General features: G+C 50.3%; 1 protein-coding gene across 2 annotated transcripts; it reads left to right on the top strand.

Annotated features, from left to right (window-relative positions):
• Positions 1-7,351: 7,351 nt before the first annotated feature.
• Positions 7,352-12,213, top strand: FOSB (FosB proto-oncogene, AP-1 transcription factor subunit; the record flags this gene model as incomplete). Of its 2 annotated transcripts, XM_080704588.1 has the most annotated exons (4): positions 7,352-7,477; positions 9,352-9,672; positions 9,890-9,997; positions 11,752-12,213. In XM_080704588.1, 4 exons carry the CDS (start codon positions 7,352-7,354, stop codon positions 12,211-12,213), a joined length of 1,017 nt encoding a protein of 338 aa, XP_080560714.1. The 2 variants fall into 2 exon arrangements, with proteins under 2 accessions (XP_080560714.1, XP_080560715.1); XM_080704589.1 differs by lacking the exon at positions 9,890-9,997.
• Between the last annotated feature and the right edge of the window lie 11,001 nt (positions 12,214-23,214).

Genomic DNA, 23,214 nt, shown 5'->3' with positions numbered 1-23,214 from the left:
GCCTCAAGGAATCACCCAGCAGCCTCATAAGATGGAGTTATTCGTGTACTGTCCCAGACAGGAAAACTAGCTTCAAACATCACTAGTTCAGCTAAAAAGTGGTAGGGCCAGAATGTGAGCCGGGGCCCCCCATGTCTATTTGGGTGTGAATATCTGTGTGTGAATAATTGTGCAAAGGACAGGGTCTGGACACCAGACACGCTTAGCCTGGCTCTACCAGGCACTTGCTTTGTGTCTCTGGGTGAGCGACTTCACCTTTTCTAGCCTTCTGTTTCATTGCTTATAAATGACAGTTCTTAAGCTGGGCGTGGTGACACACACTTGTAATCCCAGCATTTGGGAGGCCGAGACCGGAGGATCACGGTTCGCGGACAGCCTCAGCTACTTAGTGAGGTCCTCTGCAACTCAGTGAGACCCGGTTTCAAAATAAAGAATTAAAAAAAAAGTAGGGCAGCGGGTGTAGCTCGGAGGTCGAATGCCCCTGGGTTCCATCCCCAGACCTGCAATAAATGAATGAATGAATAAATAAATAATAGTTCTTAGCTGGGTGTGGTGACGCATGCATATGATCTCAGTACCTGAGAGACTGAGACTGAGATTGATCGCAGGTTTGAGGTCAACCTCTGCAACTTGGTGAAACCCTCAACAACCTAGTGAGACTCTGTTTCACAATAAAAGATAATGTAACCCCAGTGCAGGGTACTTGAAAAGCTGAGACAAGAGGATCACAGGTTTGCAGCCAGCTTCAGCAGCTTAGAGAGGCCCTCCGCTATCTATCTATCTATCTATCTATCTATCTATCTATCTATCTATCTATCATCTATCTATTTGTGGTACTGGGTAGAACTCAGGGGCATTCTGGGTAGAACTCAGGGGCATTCTACCAGTGAGCTACACCCCCACCCTTATGTATGTATGTATTTTTGTACTACTGGGAACAGAAGCCAGTGGCTTTCTAACTCCAGGCTACACCCTCAGACCTATTTTATATTTTATTTGGAAATACGGTCTCACTCAGTTGCTGAGAACCTCACTAAGTAGCTGAGGCTGGCTTCGAACCTGTGCGATCTATCTCAGCTTCCCAAATACTGGGATTACAAGCATGCGCCACCATGCCTGGCTTTCCAGCCCTTTTTTTTTTTTCTTTTTCTTTTGTGGCACTAGGGATGGAATCCAGGGGCTTTCTACTTCCAGGCTACACTCCCAGACCTTTTTAAAAATATTTTATTTGGAAACAAAGTCTCACTAAGTTGCAAAGAGCCTCACTAAATTCAAAATGTCTCAGCCTCCCCAAGTACTGGGATTACAAGCATGTGCCACTATGCCCAGCCTCCTCCAGCCTTCTTCTTCTTCTTCTTCTTATTATTATTTTGTGTGTGTGTGTGTGTGTGTGTGTGTGTGTGTGTGTGTGGTGCTAGGGGTGAAACCCAGAGGCTTTCTACCTCCAGCCTATACTTCCAGACCTTTTTTATATTTTATTTGGAAACAGGGTCTCACTAAGTTGCTGAGAGCCTCACTAACTAGCTGAGGCTGGCTTTGAACCCGTGCGATCCTCCTGTCTCAGCCTCCCAAGCGTGGGGATTACAAGCGTGTGCCACCACGCCCGGCTTCCAGCCTTATTTTTTTTTGAAACAGGATCTTGTTAGGTTGATGAGTCTCACTACCCTGTTTCTTTTTCTTTTTCTTTTATTTGTGGTTCTGGAGACTGAACTAAAAGGCGCTCTACCTCCGAGCTTCCCCGCCCCCAGTCCTATTTTATTCATATTTTGAAACAGAGTCTCACTATGTTGTTGAGGCTGGCTGCAAACCTGAGATCCTCCTGTCTCAGCCTCTCAAGTACTGGGATTACATACAGGTGTGCGACACTGCCCCGGCTAGCTTTTGTTTCTGAGTGTATGTATGAACCTCTGGGGATGTGTAGTTTGTTGGCCTGGGGGAGACCGTGTGTCTGCTGATATCTTGATCTCTGGGTGTTGTAGGTGTGTGTGTGTGTGTGTGTGTGTGTGTGTGTGTGTGTGTGTGTGAGAACATCTGTGTCTACATGCATCTGCAGTAAGGTCTAGCAGTCCCTTTGAACTTGCTACACATCAGAATCCTTTGTCTGCTGGGCGTGGTGGCGCACGCTTGGAGTCCCAGTGCTTGGGAGGCTGAGACAGGAGGATCGCACAGGTTTGAAGCCAGCCTCAGCTACTTAGTGAGACCCTGTTTCCAAATAAAGTATACAATAGGTCTGGGAGTGTAGCCTGGAGGTAGAAAAGCCCCTGGGTACCACACCCAGTACCACCAAAAAAAAAAAAAAATCCTTTGTCTCCTTGTGTGTGTGGCCATGTGTTGAGTGTGCTGGTAGCCACGTGACCGTGTGTGTTTCTACACGCAGCTCTGTGTCTGTGACACCGAGTGTGCAGCCTGCGGCACAGGGCAGTGGCTCTGTAGGCGTCTGTGCGCTCGTGTTGGGTGTAAAGGCCTTGCGAAGCCGGGGTAGGGATGATGCTTCTCTTACTCCATGGAAGAGATGAGGGGCTTGGATAGGGCAGGAGAAGGAGGGTCGCTCCCTGTCTGATCCTGGTGCTGAGTCATTGCCTGCAGGTGTCTCCCCCAGTCCCTGACCCTCTCTCCTGACTAGTAGCAGACAGAGGGGGTGAGGAAACCAGGTGAGGGCGGGATTGAGGCTAGGCTTTTGTCTGGACATCTCAACCAGGCTTATTGCCACCTCCGCGTCTCCCTGGCCAGCTACAGCTCCCTTCCCCTCCCCACTATGACTGCACAGATCATGACTCTTTGGGGAACTAAAAACCACCTCCCACTCCCGTGCTGCCTCAAACCTACTGTGTAACCCTGAGCTGGGACCCTCCCCTCTCTGTGTCCAGGGCTAGGCCAGGTGTGCAATGGGCAGGAAGTACTGGGACCTCTGAGGTTTGTGCCTAGCTGGCAGATCCTTCCCAGTGGGTGCTTAAGAGTCAGGGGTAGCTAGGTGAGGTGGTGTATGCCTGTAATCCCATCTGCTTGGGACCTGAAGCAGGAGGATCTAAAGTTGGAGGTTGACCTGGGCATCTCAGTGAAACCCAAAATAAAAATTAAGAGGACTGGGAGTGTAGCTCAGTGGTAAAGAACCTCTGGGTTCAGTCGTGTGTGTGTGTGTGTGTGTGTGTGTGTGTGTGTATCAACAAGTTGGGGCTATGGCATCAGAAATGTTTGATTGAGTGAGACTCTGTTAACTGGACTGCCCAGATAAGCAGGTGTAACTCCTCTAAGCCTAGGTTGCAATTTTATATGCTATGATGTTGGAATGAGTTTGTAAAGAGCTTAAAAATACTCCACAGAGCCAGGCGTGGTGGTGCAGGCATGTAATCCCCGGGCTTGGGAGGCTGAGACAGGAGGATCACGCAGGTTCGAAGCCAGCCTCAGCTGGCTTAAGAGACCCTGTTTCCAAATAAAATATAAAATAGGTCTGGGAGTGTAGCCCTGAGGTAGAAGGCCCCTGGGTTCCATCCCCAGTACCACAAAAACAAGAAAAAAACAAAACACTCCACAGAGTCGGGCGTGGGCACACGCTTGTAATCCCAGCATTTGGGAGGCTGAGATAGATGGATCACAGTTCGCGGACAGCCTCAACTACTACTTAGTGAGGCCCTCTGCAACTCAGTGAGATCCTGTTTCAACAAAATAAGTTAAAAAAAATAGGGCTGGGGGGTGTAGCTTGGAGGTCGAATGCCCCTGGGTTCCATCCCCAGTACTGCAAAAACAAACAAACAAACAAACAAACAACAACAACAACTCCACAAATGAAAGCTACGGTGACACCATTATCATCTACACAATCTTCAGACACAGGTTTGTCAGGATGTTTCACCCAGCCAGGCAGGTTGCAGAAAGTAGGAAGGAAAGTAAAGAGCTGGAGTTCTCTGCCTGGCCTCCCCAGCCATGGTTTATACCAGTGGTCCTGACTACACCGGCGACGGCAGGAAGATCATTTGAGCCCAGGGGTTCCAGGCCAACCTGGGCAACACAGCAAGAACCCAACTCAAAGAAAACAAAAACAAACAAACAAAAAAACCTAGGAGCCAGAGTTTGATAACTCTGGGTTTAAATTAGGTCTGGTGGTGCAAACCTATGGTCCTCCTACCTGAGGCTGAGACAGGAGGGTCACAGTTTCATGATTAGCCTCATGACTAGTGAGGCTCTGTATCAAATTTTAAAAATGAAAGGTCTGTGGGTTGTGTCAGATGTGGTGGCGCTCACTTGTAATCCCAATATTCGGGAGGCTGAGACCGGAGGATCACACTGAGTTGCAGAGGGCCTCACTAAGTAGTAGTTGAGGCTGTTCACAGACAGCCTCAACAGCTACTTAGTGAGGCCTTTTGCAACTCAGTGAGACCCTGTTTCGAAATAAAAAATAAAAAAAATAGGGCTGGGGGTGTAGCTTGGAGGTAGAATGTCCCTGGGTTCCATCCCCAGTACAGCAAAAAAAAAAAAAAAAAAAAAAAAAAAAAAAGAAAAGAAAAAGAAAAAGTCTGAGGGTGTAGTGCCGAGGTAGAGTGCCCCTGAATTCAATCTGCATTACCAAGAGAAAAAAGAATTAGAAAGGGTGGGGGATGCTGTAGTTAAGTGGTAGAGTCCATGGGTTTAATCCCCAGTGTGTGAAAATCTCTCTCTCTCTCTCTCTCTCTCTCTCTCTCTCTCTCTCTCTCTCTCTCCCTCCCTCCCTCCCTCCCTCCCTCCCTCCCTTTCTTACAATGGGGTCTTGGGCCATTCATTTAACCTCTCAGTATCATTTTTCTCTTTCACAAAATGAAGATTTTCAGCTGGTCATGGTGGCATACACTTGTAATCCCAGTATTTGGGAGGCTGAGACAAGAGATCACAGGTCCGAAGCCAGCCTCTACAACTTAGCGAGACTTTCAGCAACCCAGTGAGACCTATTTCCAAATAAGAAATAAGACCAGGCATGGTGGCACAGACATGTAATCCCAGTACTTGGGAGGCTGAGTCAGGAGACATGCAGGTTCAGGGCCAGCCTCAGCTACTTAGTGAGGCCCTCTACAACTTAGTGAGATCTTCTTTCAAAATAACAATAAAGCTGGGTGTCGTGGCCCACGCTTGTAATCCCCGCGCTTGGGAGGCAAAGACAGGAGGATCATGCAGGTTCCATGCCAGCCGCGCTGGCTTAAGAGACCCTGTTTCCAAAAATAAAATAGGTTTGGGAGTGTAGCCCGGAGGTAGAAGAGTTCCAGGAACCTCAGTACCACCACACACACACACACACACACACAAAAAAAAAAAAAAAAAAAAAAAAAAACCCACAATAAAGAAGCCGGGCGTGGTGGCGCACGCTTGTAATCCCTGCGCTTGGGAGGCTGAGACAGGAGGATCACACAGGTTCAAAGCCAGCCTCAGCTACTTAGTGAGGCTCTCAGCAACTTAGTGAGACCCTGTTTCCAAATAAAATAGAAAATAGGTCTGGGAGTATAGCCTGGAGGTAGAAAAGCCTCTGGGTTCCACCCCCAGTACCACCAAAACAAAACAAAACCAAAACCAAAATAATAATAAAGAATAAAAAAAATAGGGCTGGGGGTGTAGCCAGAGGTAGAATGCCCCTGGATTCAATCTCCAAAGCCGGAAGAAAAAAAAAAAGAAAGTAAAAAGTTAAATTGGGCTGGGGTGTAGCTTGGAGGTAGAATGCCCCTGAGTCCAATCCCCAGTACAACAAACAAACAAACAAAACTTCCCTAACCTCCAAAGCTGTTTCAAGTCTTGTCTTTGAAAAGCCTAAGTTTGGGAGCTGGGACTTGTTAAGTGCTAAATACATGTCATCAGTTACTTTGTTAATTACACACACACTTATTCTCACTGCCTCCAGATGAGACTAGACGAGGCGATACAGCAGGAAGGAAAGGCTACCAATGCGATCAGCCAGGGCACTTCGTTCTCTTTAATTCCCCCATCTCTTCCAAACCTGCTCGTGTCCCAAATGCGGGACCCCCGAGGCCAGCCGGGTCCCAAACCCACATACTTTGCTCAGCTGGGCAAAATAAAGCTGAAGGTCAAGAGAGGGAAAACATGTTTACAAGTTCGGCAAGTCAGGCCAGACGCTGGGACGAGCCTCAGGATCCCAGCTACACCTCCACTTTCACCCGCAGCATCACAGCGCCTCCAACCCCGCTCGGGACTCAGTTTCCCCGCCTACGTGACTACACCACACTAATCATAGGGTCTGTTTTTTGAGATCTGCTCTTCCTCTCGAGAGAGGGCGCTGCACCAGCGGAGAGCTGGGGCAAGTGGGGGCGCCCAAGGTAAGAAGGACCCGCAAGTTGGGGGACATTCCCCCGCCCGGGTCAGCAGGGGCCTTCCCGGGACAGTTTAAGCACCTATTAATACCAGCCCCCGGGGCGGCTTGGCACTGCGCAGGCGCGGGCGGGTTCCGCAGGCACTCGGGGTGCGCGGCGACGGCGAACGAGGGATTCCCTCTGACGTCATTGCTAGGATACCAAACAAACACTCGGCCGCGCCGGCCGAGCTCCTTATATGGCTAATTGCGTCACAGGAACTCCGGAGAGGCGGGGCCGGGATCCCCTCCTGCCGAGTGGGCCGGAACGCAGCCCCCGAGACCCCCAGGATCCCAAGGGTCATATAGGTGATCAGATCGAAGCTAGGCGAGACCGCCTAATGAACGATGTGAAACTTGGTTCGGTCGGGACCGAGATTTTGGGAAGTTAGTCGAGCACGGGGCGGGTGACGCAAGCAGGGGGGCGGGTCCCGGGCATATAAATACAGGCTGGCAGCTCTGGGCTTCATTCATAAGACTGAGAGCCACCGCCACGGGAGGGACACTCGGAGCTGGGACTTGGGGACTTCGATATTGTGGTTCTTCTTGGAAGCCGTGAAGTTTGCTATTTTTTTTCCGGGGAGAAAGTTTTTAGAAGAATTCTTCTAGATATTTCTTCATTTTATTTCGGAGGATCGACTTACTTTTATCTTCTTTACTACTCCCCTCCCCCCGTGGGACTCGCCGGACGCGTGGAGGAGACCGCACCCGAAGCGAATTCTGTACAGCGGGACAGCGCTTTGTGCCTCTGGGGGAGCGATCCCCCCTTCGCCCCCGGGCCCGCGGAGCCTGGACTTTCAGGAGGCGCGGCGGCATCCTGTAGGGGCCTGGGCACTTGCGGGGACTGCACGGAAACTTTGCCGCTTCGGGAGCGGGACTCCATCCCTCCCGGAGCTCCACCGGACAGCGCACTTTGGGGACGCCCTCGGCTCACCCCGTACTCGCACCTTGCTTCCCCCCCACCCGGCCATAGCCTTGGCTTCCCGGCGACCTCAGCGTGGTCACAGGGCCCCCCCTGTGCCCAGGGAAATGTTTCAGGCTTTCCCCGGAGACTACGACTCCGGCTCCCGGTGCAGCTCCTCGCCCTCCGCCGAGTCTCAGTATCTGTCTTCAGTGGACTCCTTCGGCAGTCCACCCACCGCCGCCTCCTCTCAGGTAAGTTCTAGATGGTAGAGGTGATGCTTTGTGGTTCTTAATTTTTAAGTGAGCGACCGCCACCCATCAAATAATGCCGCGCCAAATCCCAGAAGCGGGGAGAGAATAGGCTCCCGGCACACTTTACAAACTGCAGATAATTGGGAGATGCTTGCAACTGCTCGTGTGCGCGGCGAGCGGGGAGGGGACGCAGCCCGGCGAGCTCTGGGGCGCGGGGCGCGGGGCGGGGGTGCGCGGCTCGGTGCAACGTGTCTGCGGCAGCGGACCCGAGGACTTTTGGCCGGCTCCGGGACTGCCCCCGGCTAGGTCCCCAGTCTGAAGCTAGCGCAGTTAGGGGAGGAAAATCCCGGAGAAGCGACCGGTAGCTCCCTCCAGTGTCCTCCCCTTTCGGAGCGCCGACTTTGGCGCCCGGCGCCCTCCACCCAGCCGGAAAGCGGGCCTCGAACCCTCTGCCGCGCTGCCTCCGCCTCCTGCGCGGAGACGTAACGGGGGACCCGTGCGTAACGGCTGACGCGCTGGAATCCTCCGTCTGACGCGAGGCACGCACGGCGCACGGCGCCCCCTTCGTCCGCCCCGCCCCTGACGTCCCGGGAGCGTTCTATTTTGGAACGCCGAGGCCACGTTGCTAAGGGAGGGGGCAGCCTGGCGTTGCGATTGGTCGCCGCTGCGCGGGCTCTGGCCAATCACCTTTCCCTTCCTATTTGTGGGCGCAGTTCCCTTCCCCCTCGCAGTCCCCGGAACCCGTGGTTCCTCGGCGCTGGGCTCTCTTTTCTGGGCCTCTAGAAAGGCAAGGGGGACTCCTGTCGCTACAGAGCAACTCTCTACGACCCGATGGGTCTGCGAGGACCTTGCGGGGACTGTCCCCTCGGCTCCCGGGAGCAGGAGGAGTCTGTTTGCGTGCCGGCGTTTCTTCCGGAGATCTGGTGGCCGTCACCTTATTCTCCGGGCACACAGACACACTCCCATTCCTTCTGCTCTGGGCGCCCGGTCCCTCCGGTGTGTCAGAAGACAAGACTAGAGCCGCTAGCCGGACGGGAACCGGCCAGGTGGTCTCCACGAGCTCCGCCCCCTCTGAGTTCCCTGGGCGCTGATTGGCCGGCCGGCCAGCCCTTCCCTCACCACGCCCCCCGGGACAGTAGTTATGCCTACAGAGCAATTCCAGGATTCCACTGGCGGGTGGGGGGAGATGAGCGCCGCTTGGGCTTGGGGGCTCGGCCTCCACACCATTGCCCCTCTCCGACAGTCGGAGAGAGCCTGACTGTTACTTTTCTCTACCTGTACGCCCACCTGAACCTGTCACTTAGCAGGGTCTCACTGCAGAGAGACGGTTACTTAAACGATGCTCCCAACTCCTAGGCCTGTCCCCCAACACCCTTTTCACCGGGATCCCCGCCCCTGCAGGAGGCTCGTACAGAGGGGTGTGTGTATGTGTGTGTAGAGGAAGGCTTGGTCTAAGGCCTCTCCCTCTCCCTCCCCTTGCCTCTGTGGTGGGGGTGGGGTGTTGTGGCTGTGTGTGTGACTGTGGCTCCCTCCCGGGGGTTCTGTCACCCGGCTGTGTCCAGCCTCCTCCCCAGCCCCCCACACCTAAGAGTCACCAACCCAGGGTGTGATTCACCACCCGCTGGAACTGTGCAACCTTTCCCCGAGGAAGAAGGAGGAGGTAGAAGCCAGTTGAGCAGAAATCGTTTCATTAACCACTGCGTCACGGTGTAGTGGAAGGGTGGGTGTTGTGGCTTTTTGCCTGTGACACACACATCCACACCCGCTCACCCTGTGTTCACTCACGGGGTCGGTGTGTTATGTGTGTTGGGTGCGTGTGTGTCGGTGTCTTTGTTTGTGTGTCTACGCCTGTGTGTGTATGTGTCACCCCGTAGGAGTGCGCCGGTCTCGGGGAAATGCCCGGTTCCTTCGTGCCCACGGTCACCGCGATCACAACCAGCCAGGACCTCCAGTGGCTCGTGCAACCCACCCTCATCTCTTCCATGGCCCAGTCCCAGGGGCAGCCCCTGGCCTCTCAGCCCCCAGCCGTTGACCCCTACGACATGCCTGGAACCAGCTACTCCACGCCGGGCCTGAGCGGCTATAGCAGTGGTGGAGCCGGCGGCAGTGGCGGGCCGTCCACCAGTGGGACTAGCAGCGGCCCTGGGCCTGCCCGCCCGGCCCGAGCCCGGCCTCGGAGGCCCCGCGAGGAGACGGTGAGCACGGGGCCTCAAGTTGGCCTGGGTGGGGGGGGAAGCAGGAGCTGCGGGACTTCAGCATTTATTGGGGTGAGGGGTCCACCGAGGCCTCAAGGGTGCAGCAGCCCTTTCATTCCTGCCACAGGCAGTGTGGACGAGGGCTCTGGGGGTTCTAGAAGGATGAAGGAGGGGTGCTGCGTCCCCAGATCTCATGCTGTCTGTTTCTCCTACTCAGCTTACTCCAGAAGAAGAGGAGAAGCGAAGGGTTCGCCGGGAGCGGAACAAGCTCGCAGCCGCTAAATGTAGGAACCGGCGGAGGGAACTGACTGACCGGCTCCAGGCGGTAAGGGCGGCGCTGGGGCGGGCAGGGGTGTGCTGGCCTCACCTGCACCTGTGCCTTTATCCTGAGATGAGAAGCAGGGGTTCCACATGGGACAGTGTGGCCAGACAGATTGGCCCCGAGCACACGCAGGGACCCCTACAGACTAATGCCAACTCCTAGCCACCCTCTTTTCTCTGACTTACTGCCCCATGCGTCACTGTCCTGACCTTCCAGCCCATCCTGAGGGGACAAGCAGGGACGTTTGGGGAGGGCGCTCCAGTCATTTCTCCATTTGGTGATGGGCAAGCAGTAACCTATTTTTGACTCAGTTTATCCATCTCTTCAACCCCTCGTTAAATGTCCCAGACTCCTTTTGCCTTGAACATTCTGGAGAATCTGTGAAACTAAATTATTTTATACTACGTCAATTCCCCACCTCCTGCGCCAGCCACCCACAGTTCTCCAGAACTTGGGCTGATGGCAGCCACCAAAACCCATTTGTTTCTATGTCCTACTTCAGCCTGAGAGTTTCCTACTTTATTCTTTTTTTTTTTTTTTTTGGTGGTACTGGGGTTCCTGGAAGCCCTTCTACCTCTGGGCTACACTCGGAGACCTATTTTATACTTTTATTTGGAAATAGGGTCTCTTAAGCCAGTGAGTCTGGCACGGGGATTACAAGTGTGCGCCACTATGCCTGGCTTACTTTATTCTTTATTTTGGTTTACTTTTATTTTGTTTGGTAATGGGGATTGAACCCAGTGGCACTCTACCTTTGCATTATACCCCCCAAGCCCTTTTTGTTTACTTATTTATTTTTGAAAATTTGAAACAGGGTCTTGCTAAGTTGCTGAGGCTGGCCTCAAACTTGCAATCCTCCTTCCTCAACCTCCCAAGTGCTGGGATCACAGGAGTGTGCCACCTCGCCCAGCTGAGAGCTCCCTACTTTATGCCTTGAGGGTATCCTGTTACCCTTTGAGAAAGCCCAGCCAATTCCCTATTTTCCTACTGGGTCTCTTCCCTGGGAGGTCGAGGGGGGAAGGGTAACAACAGGGATCTCATTACAAACCCTTACAATTATTTACTCACTCAACAAGTCTCTGAGCCCTTCCTGCACACCAGAGACTCCCATATGCACCAGGTTCCTTCCCAACCAGACATTGGACAGGTGGGGAAACTGGGGTGCAGTTTTTTTCTTCTTGGTACTGTGGGTTGCACTCAGAGACATCCTACGTTAGAGGTATACCCCTAGCCCTTTTTATTTATTATTTATTTTACTTTGAAACCGGGTCTCACTAGGTTGCTTGAGAGCCTCACTAAATTGCAGAGGCTGGCCTTGAACCTGTGATCTTTCTGTCTCAGCCTCCCAAGTACCGGGATTACAGGTGTGTGCCATAGGCCTAAGAAACTGGAACTGTTAAAAGGCAAGACAGAAGCTGGGCATGGTGACACGCGCTCCTAATCTCAGTACCTGGGAGGCTGAGACAGGAGGATCACAGATTCAAAGCCAGCCTCAGCAATCGAGCTGGAGGTGTAGGTTGGAGGTAGAATACCTTTGGATTCAATCTCCAGGACCCCCACCAAAAAAAAAAAAAAAAAAAAAGGCCAGGCTGCCAGGTCCTGTAGTAGCATACCGGGACTCCATGTTGGGGGTGTTTCCTCCCAGTAGGGGCTGCAGCTCCAGGCTGAGCAGCAGGTCTAACGTAGACCTGAGCCACCTTCCCCAGTCACTGACGGCCTCCTCTCTCCCTCTCTTATGACCCGGCCTCCGGCCTCAGGAGACAGATCAGCTGGAGGAAGAAAAAGCAGAGCTGGAGTCCGAGATCGCCGAACTCCAAAAGGAGAAGGAGCGCCTGGAGTTTGTGCTGGTGGCCCACAAACCCGGCTGCAAGATCCCCTACGAAGAGGGGCCGGGCCCGGGCCCGCTGGCGGAGGTGAGAGATTTGCCAGGGTCAGCATCCGCTAAGGAAGATGGTTTCGGCTGGCTGCTGCCGCCCCCGCCACCACCGCCCCTGCCCTTCCAGACCAGCCAAGACGCACCCCCCAACCTGACGGCTTCTCTCTTTACACACAGTGAAGTCCAAGTCCTCGGCGACCCTTTCCCCGTTGTTAACCCTTCGTACACTTCCTCGTTTGTTCTCACCTGCCCGGAGGTCTCCGCATTCGCCGGCGCTCAACGCACCAGCGGCAGCGACCAGCCTTCCGACCCCCTGAACTCGCCCTCCCTTCTCGCTCTGTGAACTCTTTAGACACTCAAAACAAACAGACACACAAGGGAGAGAGACTTGGACGAGGAGAGGAGAGGGGAAGAGACTAAGGGCGTGTGGCCTCCCGGACTCCTCTGTCTGACCCTCTGCCGCCGCTGCCACCGGACAGGAGGACTTCTTGTGTTTGTGCGGCCTTTTGTTTCTGTGCACCCGGGCGAGGCCGGAGAGCTGGTGACTCTGGGGACGGGGATGGGGAGGGATGGCCACCCCGGCGCCATGCGGTTGGTCCTCTCAACTTCAACCTAAACTGTGGGGATGGGAGGGCGTCCTGTGCGCCAGGGGGATGGCGGGGCGGTGTGGGTGGGCGGTCAGGGGCTGAAGCCCCCCTCCCCAGGGAGGCCCAACAAGGAGGTGCCAACTTTGCCCCACTCTGTCCCACACCCCTTCAGGGGCCTGGCCAGGCAGGCTGCCCCCAGACCCCTCGACGTTAGCCTGTTTATCCCACATTTCCACGAGGCTAGAGCCTCCTCTGGGCAGAATGGAGCCCCCTTAGAGGGAAGTGGTGTTCCTTCCGATAATCTGCTCTCCCCCTGACTTATTCTGAAATGTGAACTTTCTTGACTATCCAGCCTGTACCCGCTCAGAAAACTGGCTAGGATTGGACTTTTTCGCCTCCGAAGGCCCCCCTCCCAATTCAGCCCCCCTACCACCCTTTCGGAATGCAGTATTATCCCAAGCCCGCCTTGGTCCAGCACCCCCTGGCCGTCCTTGTTGGGCCTTTCTGGTTTCAGGCAGCAGGGGGCGCTGCGACGCCGTCCTGCTGGAGTGCTTTATACTGTGAATGAGCGGGGCCGGCTGTGGGGTGGGACAGTTGGGCAGAAATCCCACTCCCCAAAACCTTCCCTCGGCCTCCCCTGCCCCACTGGCCTCCTTCCCCCTCCACAAGGAGTTAGACTCGAAGGGGCGACAGAATCGAGAGAGGGGGGCTGACAATGAACTATCCCTGTGTCTTCTCTCCTTGGACCTGGGCCCTGCACCCCAACCCCAGCCTAGGACGCCAACTTCTCCTAGCCCTCGGTGCCCCGCATCCTCTCCAGAAGGGGGAGCAAGGGGACTCGGCATCCTCCAGAGAAGTTTCAAAGGCTGAGGCTTTGGCCCCTGACCCCCCACCCCCAATATTTTGGGACTAGCAAATTTGGAGGGAGTGGGCTCCCACAAGCACATCCCTCAAATCTCTCAGCCCTGTACTTCAGTTGTGGCTCTCCCACCCCACCCTTCCTTGTGCTTTACCTCATGAGGATTTATCGTGAGGCAAATTTCTATTTTTTAATATAAGGGGGTGGGCCCGGCTGCCCTCCGTGCTGCATGGACGACATTCCACGACCCGTCAGCTCTCTCTGGCCCCAGACCCTCCCCAGCTATTTATCCCTTTCCTGGTTTCTGAAAGGCACTTATATCTATTATGTATAAATAAATATATTATATATGGGTGTGTGTGTGCGCGTGCGTGCGTGTGTGAGCGCTTCTGCATTTAAAAGCATATGGTGGAGTTGGAAACTGCTTCTGGAAACCTGGGATCCGTCTCAGGCTTGTGACTGACTCTCTCTAGCTGTCCCTTTCCTCACGGTCTCGGCCCCTCTGGCTGTTTGTGACAGTCTCTGGCCGCCTTCCTGAGTGTCTTTTTCTTTGACCATTTCCACCTGTCTCCTTTGACTGTCCCTGATCCTCCAGCTGAGTGCTGACTCTGGATTTGTTGGGGACATGAGATTTTATTTTTGTGAATAAGCCCGAGGGATGGTTGGTTTTTATAATGTGTATGTTGAGAATTCTGGGTGCCAGTGTGAGACTGTAAGCAGGCCCCGCCCTTGCTGATCACAATGTACTGGTTCCCCAACCTCCCCCCCCCACCGCCCCATGCTATACTTGTTATTTGTGATTCCTTTTTTTTGTATTTTGCACTTGACCGAGGGGGGGGGCTGGGGCAGGCTGGCATTGGGCTGCTCCCCTTCCCCTTGGGTTCTGCACTGTCGCCAATACAAAGCTCTTTAAATTGATTCCACCAGGCCTCCGTGTCTATTTGCACTTGGTATCTACACCTGGTTTTCTTTCAGCAAGAGAAAGTGAGGTTAGATGGATAGGAAAGCTCGAACTGCACACAAACACAGGATGGCGCTCTCACAGCAGGACTAAAGAAGGCTAAGGTCCAGAAAATAGTAAACTCTGGGCGTGGTGGCGCACACTTGTAATCCCAGCATTGGGGAGGCTGAGACTGGAGGATCGTGGTTCGCGGCCAGCCTCAGCTACTTAGTAGGGCCCTCTGCAATTCAGTGAGACCCGGTTTCAAAATAAAAAAATAGGGCAGGGGGTGTAGCTTGGAGGTCGAATGCCCCTGGATTCCATCTCTAGACCTGCAAAAAGAGAAAGAAAGAACAAGAAAGAAAGAAAGAAAGAAAGAAAGAAAGAAAGAAAGAAAGAAAGAAAGAAAGAAAAAGAAAGAAAGAAAGAAGTAAACTCACAGATACGTTGGTGAGCCGGGCATGGTGGTGTCTGCTTGTAATCCCAGTACTTGAGAGGCTAAGACTGGAAGATTGCAGGTTTGAGGACAGCTTCAGCAAGTAATGAGACTCTCATCAACCTAGAGAAGCCTTGTTTCAAAATAAAAATAAAGTTGGGAGTGGTGGCACAGGCTTGTAATCCCAGTACTTGGGAGGCTGAGACAGGAGGATGGCACAGGTTCAAAGCCAGCCTCAGCGACTGAGCGAGGCTCTCAGCAACTTAGACCGTTTCCAAATAAACGATAAAATGGTCTGAGAATGTAGCTCGGAGGTAGAAAGCCTCTGGGTTCAATCCCCAGTACCAATAAACAAACAAAAGCCTGTTGGTGAGGAGAAGGCTTGATACATCGAGGGAGGGAGGGATTCACGGTGACCAGAGAAAAGGGTGTGAGGGTAGAGATGTTTGCAGGAACCAGATTCTGCAGGCAATTTACATTTCCAGGCTAAGGAATTTAGATTTTGTCTGTGGGTACTAGAAAGCCACGGCAAGTTTGGAGCAGGAGGGAGGCAGAGACAGATTTGGGCTTTAGACTGACCACTCTAGCCACCAGGTTGACGGTGTCTGGAAGTGAGAAGAAGGAGACTGAGGAGATGCTGGAGGGTGTGAGGGGGCCTGGAGCAGGGTTAGGACATGGATAGAGAGGAGAGGAGCGAGCCAGGTGGCTTTTAGGTCAGGCTCGGTGGCCAGTACCTGTAATTCCAGTACTTGGGAGACTAAAACAGGAGGTTTAGGATTGCAAGTTTAAGACCAGCTTCAGCAATTTAGCGAGACTCTCAGCAGCCTAGGAAGACCCTGTTTCAAAATAAAAAATAAATAAAATAAAAAAGTATAGCTCAGAGATAGAATGCCCCTGGGTTTAATCCCCAATACAACAACAACAACAACAACAACAACAACAACAACAACAACGATAAATAAAAAAGAGTATAGCTCAGAGATAGAATGCCCCTGGGTTTAATCCCCAATACAACAACAACAACAACAACAACAACAACAACAACGATAAATAAAAAAGAGTATAGCTCAGAGATAGAATGCCCCTGGGTTCAATCCCCAATACAACAACAACAACAACAACAACAACAACGATAAATAAAAAAGAGTATAGCTCAGAGATAGAATGCCCCTGGGTTCAATCCCCAATACAACAACAACAACAACAACGATAAATAAAAAAGAGTATAGCTCAGAGATAGAATGCCCCTGGGTTCAATCCCCAATACAACAACAACAACAACAACAACAACAACAACAACAACAAAGATAAAGCATTTAGGTGGGTGTGGTGCTGAACATCTGTAGTCCCAGCGCTTGGGAGGCTGAGACAGGAGGATCATGGTTCATGGCCAGCCTCAGCTACTTATGAGGCCCTTTGCAACTTAGTGAGACCCTGTTTCAAAAAAAAAAAAAAAAATAGGGCTGGAGTGTAGCTTGGAGGTAGAATTCCCCGGGGTTCCATCCCCAGTGCCACAAAAAAAAAAAAAAAAAAAAAAAAAAAAAAAAAAAAAAAAGCCTGTTGTAGTAGTACATGCCTGTAATCTCAATATTTGGGAAACTGAAACAACAATCACAGGTTCAAGAATAGCCCCAGAAACTTAACTAGACTCTCAGCAATCTCGTGAGACAGACTCTGTTCCAAAATAAAAACTAAAAAGGGCTGGATGGTATAGCTCAGAGGTAAAATGCCCCTAAATTCAGTCCCCACTAGCACGAGCGCACACACACACACTCAGACAGAATAGTTGGGACTTGGTGAGTAGCCAGCTTGAGAAGGACGAGGGCAGTTGCAAATAACATAGGCTGGGAGAGCTCCTGGCCTGGAGACCTACTGAGGCTGGGTGACCTTGGAAAAAAGAATTCATCTGCCTGAGAATTAGCTTCCTCATCTACAGAAGACGGCAGCTGCAAGGACTCAGAGTTTGTGCATACCAGTGTTACATGCAAAAAAGAAGGTGCAGAGCCGGGCGTGGTGGCGCATGCTTGTAATCCCAGCATTTGGGAGGCTGAGACGGGAAGATCATGGTTCGCAGACAGCCTCAGGTACTTGGGCCCTTTGCAACTAACTGAGACCCGATTTCAGAATAAAGAAAAAAGAAATATGGCTGGGGGTGTAGCTCGGAGGCAGAATGCCCCTAGGTTCCATCTCCAACACCACAAAAATAAATAAATAAATAAATAAATAAATAAGGAATGAATAAAAAATAGGGCTGGGGATGTAGCTTGGAAGTAGAATGCCCCTGGGTTTCATCCCCAGTACTGCATAAAAAAAAAAAGAAAGGAAGAAAAAAGAAAGAAAGAGGGTGCAGTTACCATCATCCCCCATGGCCATTACTGCACCCCATTCCTGGCCAGTACTACTCCCCACTTCTGTTAACTAATTCCTCTCACCCAAGTGTCTACCCTAAGCACCCTGACACCCCACTAGGTCCGGTCTCCTGTGAGATGGCCTTATATGCTCTGCGCCTGGCAGTCATCACCTTTCTAGTTGCTAATTAAATGTGTAATTACATGATCGTTTAATAATGTTTGTCCCCCTCCCTGCTCAATACGAGGCTGGCCCAGAGCAGTAAATGCTCACTGAATGTGACTCACAGAATAAAAATGAGAATAAATGTTTGTGAATATTAGAAATCCAGGACAGTCCCTAAACTGTAAACATCCTAGAAGTGTACAAATAAACCCCATATTTTGGAGTTGTGAGAGGTGAGGATGGGGAATATAACCACGATGAAAAGCAAGAGAATAACTTGAGATACAGGAACTGCAGAGACAACACCAAGTCTGAAAAAGGATGCCATGTGCATGCCACTTAGGTCTTAAGTGGTTAGACGCCCGAAAGGTGGAATTGAACCACTCTGTCGCTAGACAGCTACAGGTTTGAAGCCTGCACCCCAGACCACTGAGGATCATCCGGGCAGGAAACGTTTGTCACCAGCAGGTATATAAAGATCATAAATATAGAGTTTTTTACGATTATGGTTGTAGTTTTAGGGACTTGGAAAATGGATAATTGTAGCATTTATAATTCCCTCTCATCTGTTTATCACGACAAATTTCCTGTAAAAGTTCTCTTCATATTGATGGTATCCACCACCCTCAGTCTGGAAACTACTTCATTTACATAACGCCGTGCATCCTGGGAAACAGCGTCCCGGGACCGGGCCAACTATTAAAGGGCCAGGAGCCCTCTGTTTTCAAAGTGAAAAGTCAGTTTTTTAAAGGAAAAGAGCCTCATAATTCGGCATCCAGAAGCCCCTTTATGGAAGAATCTCAATCCCTCTGCCGAAGAGTCAATGAGTTCCTGACCCGGCCTGCTTCAGCCAGGGCACAGACTCTGCCTGCACAGATGTGAGGGTGGGGCGACGCCTGCTGTTCTTTTCTGGAACTGCGGGGAACTCTGAAGCCTGGTGTGCATTCAAACTTGATCTACTGAGTCCCAGGCACTGTCCTAGGTACTGGGGATGATAGACATAGTTTCTTCTATACCTGCGTGTTATCGTCGGAGAAACCTAGGTCCAGAAACGGATAATACCATATCCCGGTTAACAGGACCCACACACCTGGCACAAATCTAACCTACGCCATTACAGTTATCATTATGAAAATGGTGGTCCATTGGAACCTAAATCAGTGATTCCTAGACAGCAATATTCTTCTCCTGCACGAAACCCTCCCATGATGTCCACCTCAGAGTAAAACTGAAAGTTCATTCTCTAGTTTATTTGTGTGTGTGTGGTACTGCGGATTGGACCCAAGGGCAATCTATCTCCAAACTACACCCCAACCCTACTAATTTATTAATTGCTTATTTATTTATTTATTTATTTATTTATTTCTGTATTGGGGATGGAACCCAGGGGCATTTTATCTTTGAGCAACACCCCCAGCCATATTTCTTATTCTTTATTCTGAAGCAGGGTATTGCCGAGTTGTAACGGCTTCACTTAGTAGCTGAGGCTGTCTGTGAACTGCAATCCTCTTGTTTCAGCCTCCTAAATGCTGGGATTACAAGCATGTGCTACCACGCCTGGCCCTATTTAAATTTTTTTTTTTCTGGCAGTACTGGGGATGGACCCCAAGGGCATTCTACCTCTGAGCGACACCCCTACGCCATTTTTTAGTATTTATTTTGAAATAGGGTCTCACTAAGTTGCAAAGGGCCTCACTACTTAAGTAGCTGAGGCTGTGCACGAACCGCGATCCTCCTGTCTCATCCCCCTAAATGCTGGGATTACAAGCGTGCGCCACCATGCCTGCTTTAATTTTTATTTTTGAAACAGGGTCTCACTACTTGCTGAGGCTGCCCTCGAACCTGTGATCCTCCTATCTCAGCCTCCCAAGTACTAGGATCACCACCCCAAACGTGGGTCACCACCCCAGTTTTTATTATTATTATTGTTATACAATATTGTTATACAATATTGTTATACAATATTGTTATATATACGTTCCCCCATTATCCTAATAAACCTCTTTGTCTCTGAAAAAATAAATAAGATAAAATAATAGCTCAGAGGTAGAATGCCCTTGATTTCAATCCCCAGTACCAAAAAATAAAAACTAAATAGTACTGGGGATATAGCTTGAAGGTAGAATGCCCCTGAGCTCAATCCCCAGTACCGAAAAAAATAAAAAAAGTAAATTCCTATAATCTAGCATTTTTCATATCTGGAAACAGACCATTCCAGACCATTTCTCTGGAACATTTATAATCCTTCTTTATCATGGCCTACTCTTAAACTACTCCCACTTCCCTAAATACACTCCTGATATTTCTTTAAAAGTCCCTGTAGGAGCCGGGCGTGGTGGCGCACGCTTGTGAACCCCGCTTGTGATCCCAGCATTCGGGAGGCTGAGACCTGAAGATCGCGGCTCGCGGACAGCCTCAGCTACTTAGTGAGGCCCGGTTTCAAAATAAAGAATAAAAACGTCGGGCGTGGTGGCGCACGCTTGTAATCCCCGCGCTTGGGAGACAGGAGGATTGCGCTGGTTCGAAGCCAGCCACGCTGGCTTAAGAGACCCTGTTTCCAAATTAAAAAAAAAAAAAAAAAAAAAAAAAATATATATATATATATATATATATATATATATATATATATATAATAGTCTGGGAGTGTAGCCCGGAGGTAGAAGAGTTTCCAGAAACCCCAGTACCACCAAAAAAAAACAAAAACAAAAAACAAAACAAAAAAAGGCCGGGGCTGTCTCTCGGAGGTAGAATGCCCCTGGGTTCCATCCCTAGTACTGAAAAATAAAAATAAAAGTCCCTATAATCTAGCTGTTCTCACTTCTCCAACTCCAACTCCAGCTCCCACTCCTCTCCCCTCGCTTAACTCCAGCTCCCACTCCTCTCCCCTCGCTTCAGGCACTCGGGTGTCCACTGCCCACACCAGGCATGTTCCCTCCCAGGGGTTCCGAGGTTGGTGACCCCGCCCAGCCGGTTCCTTTCCTCCACTGACTAAGACAGTAAGCCCTGTCAGCTGCCCCGCTCCCCTGGGCACTTCTCTCCATCGCCCTCATCACCACTTTATTCCATCTTTCTTACTGTCTGTCTGTTTCCAATTCAATAACAACTCCATGAATTATGGATGTGTGTGTGTGTGAGCCCGCATGTATGCATGTGTTTTACGGGGGATTGAACTCAGGGACATTCTACCTCTGAGCTATACCCCCAGCCCTATTTTTCCTTCCTTCTTCTTTTCCATCTATCTATCTATCTATCTATCCATCCATCCATCATCTATCCATCCATCCATCATCCATCTATCTATTCATCCATCCATCCATCCATCCATCCATCCATCCATCCAACTATCTATCATCTATCAGTACTGGGATTTAACCCAGAGGCAGTCTATATCCAAGCTACACCTGCAGCCCTTTTTACTTCTCATTTGGAAACAGGATCTCACAAGGTTGCTGAGAGCCACACGAAATTGCTGAGGCTGGCTTTGAACCTGCGATCCTCCTGTCTCAGCCTTCCAAGTACTAAGATTACATGCATGAGCCACCATGCCAGGCTCTTTTTTCCTTCCTTCCCCTTCCTTTCCTTTCCTTTTCCTTCCTTCCTTCCTTCCTTCCTTCCTTCCTTCCTTCCTTCCTTCCTTCTTTTCTCTTTCTTTTGTGGTGCTGGGGATGGAACCCAGGGGCGTTATTTTGAAACAGGGTTTCGCTAAATTGCAGAGGCCCTCACTAGGCAGCAAAGGCTGTCCGCAAACCTGCTAGCCTCAAGACTCAGCTTTCCAAGTACTGGGATTATAGGTGTGCATGGAGCCCAGCAAATGGGCCTTTGTTTATATTCACTACTATAACCCTAAGAATGCAAGCCTAAGAATGCTTGAACACATAGCAGATAGTATTTTTTAGGTTAACATTTGTAAGCTGAATGAAAAAAAAATCACTATTCTTTGATGTCCTATTTCCCCTTTGCTTTAAAAGGATGAGTATAAGCCGGGTGTGGTGGCGCACACTTGTAATCCCCGCGCTTGGGAGGCGGAGACAGGAGGATCATGCATGTTCAAAGCCAGCCTCGCTAGCTTAAGAGACTCTGTTTCCAAATAAAAATACATATATAAAATAGGTCTGGGAGTGTAGCCCGGAGGTAGAAGGGCTTCCAGGAACCCCAGTACCACCAAAAAAATTTGAATTTCTCGCTAGGTTGCTGAGGCTAGTGTCAAACCTGTCACCTTCCTATCATCATCTCAGCCTCCTAAGTACTGGGATTATAGGTGTGCACCACCACGTAATGGTAATCTGGTTTGACAAACTATATTTCAATTTTCGACCTGTATTTTGCATTCTTTTTGAAGTGCCAAGGATGCCTTTGGGGCTTTAGCTATTCTTGGACTCATAATTCAACCAGTCTTTTTTCCCCTACACTTTTTTTTTTTTTGGTGTGGTGATACTAGGACTGAACACAGAGGCATTCTAACTTCAAACTACACTCCCAGCCAGATTTTATTTCTTATTTGAAAACAGGGTCTCCCTAGTTGGTGAGAGTCTCACTACTTGCTGAGGCTGTCCTTGAACATGTGATCCTTTCGTCTCAGCTTCTCAGGTACAGGGATTACAGGCTGTGCCACCACACTGGGCTTTCCCTACACTTTTTTTTTCCCCCCGGTATTGGGAATCCAGGGGCATTCGACCTCTGAGCTATACCCATTGCCCAACTTTTTATTCTTTATTTTGAAACCGGGTCTCACTGAGTTGCAGAGGGCCTCACTAAGTAGCTGAGGCTGTCCGCGAACTGTGATCCTCCGGTCTCAGCCTCCTGAATGCTGGGATTACAAGCGTGCGCCACCGCGCCCGGTGATCCTCCTGTTTTAGCCTCCCAAGTACTGGGATTACAGACATGTGCCACCATGCTGGGTTCTGGTTTATTTTATATTTTGAAACAGAGGCTTGATATATTTTTAAGGATGGCTACAAGTCTGTGATCCTCCTGTCTCAGCCTCAAGTACTGGAATTACAGAAGCACGCTGCAACCAGCCTAATATAAAAAAAATTTTTGTGTTTATTTTTACTATTATTTCCCATTTCTGGCAAGCAATACTGACTTCCTTTCAAGGTGGGGAAATATGTGTGTGTGTGTGTGTGTGTGTGTGTGTGTGTGTGTGTGTGTATGTGGTGCTGGAGATTGAACTCGGGGCATTCTACCTCTGAGCTACACCCCCACCCTGATTTTTTATTCTCTATTTTGAAACAGGGTCTCACTAAATTGCTGAGTGCCTCATTAAGTAGCTGAGGCTGTCCGAGAACTCAGATCCTCCTGTCTCATCCTCCCAAATACTGGAATTACAAGCATGTGCCACCATGTTCAGTTGAAATAACATTTCTTTATAAAATATATTTGTAAACTGGGTGTGGTGGTGCACACCAGTAATCCTAGTACTTGGAAGATTGAGAAAGGAAGATTCAGGTTCCAGGACAGCCTCAGCAAGAAGTAAGACTCTCATCAACCTAGCCAGACCCTGTTTCAAAATAAGACATAATTATCCAGGTGTGGTGGCGCACGCTTGTAATCCCAGCATTTGGGAGGCTGAGACCAGAGGATTGCAGTTCAAGGACAGCCTCAGCTACTTAGTGAGGCCCTCTGCAACTTAGTGAGATCCTGTTTCAAAATAAAGAATTAAAAATAAGGCAGGGGGTGTAGCTCGGAGGTCGAATGCCCCTGGGTTCCATCCCCAGACCTGCAAAAAAAAAAAAAAAAAAAAAGAAGAAGAAGAAAGAAAGAAAGAATTGAGCTGGGTATGGTGGTACACACTTGTAATCCCAGGATTTGGGAGGCTGAGACTGGAGGATTTTTTTAAATTTACTTTTATTGGTGCATTGTAATCATACATCACATTGGAATACAAGACTTGAGAGGATATACAAGCACACATCATCCAATTAGCCCTCATCCAGTCCCCATCCCATTCCCTCCCCCTCCCTCAATCCTATGCTTGTTTGGTGATTAACTTTGATACATATGTTTAT

This window comes from Muscardinus avellanarius, assembly GCF_963383645.1.
Source record: "Muscardinus avellanarius genome assembly, chromosome: 10".
Lineage (NCBI taxonomy): Eukaryota > Metazoa > Chordata > Mammalia > Rodentia > Gliridae > Muscardinus > Muscardinus avellanarius.
Note: the sequence above shows the minus strand (reverse complement) of the source record. Positions and strands in the feature narration are given on the sequence as shown.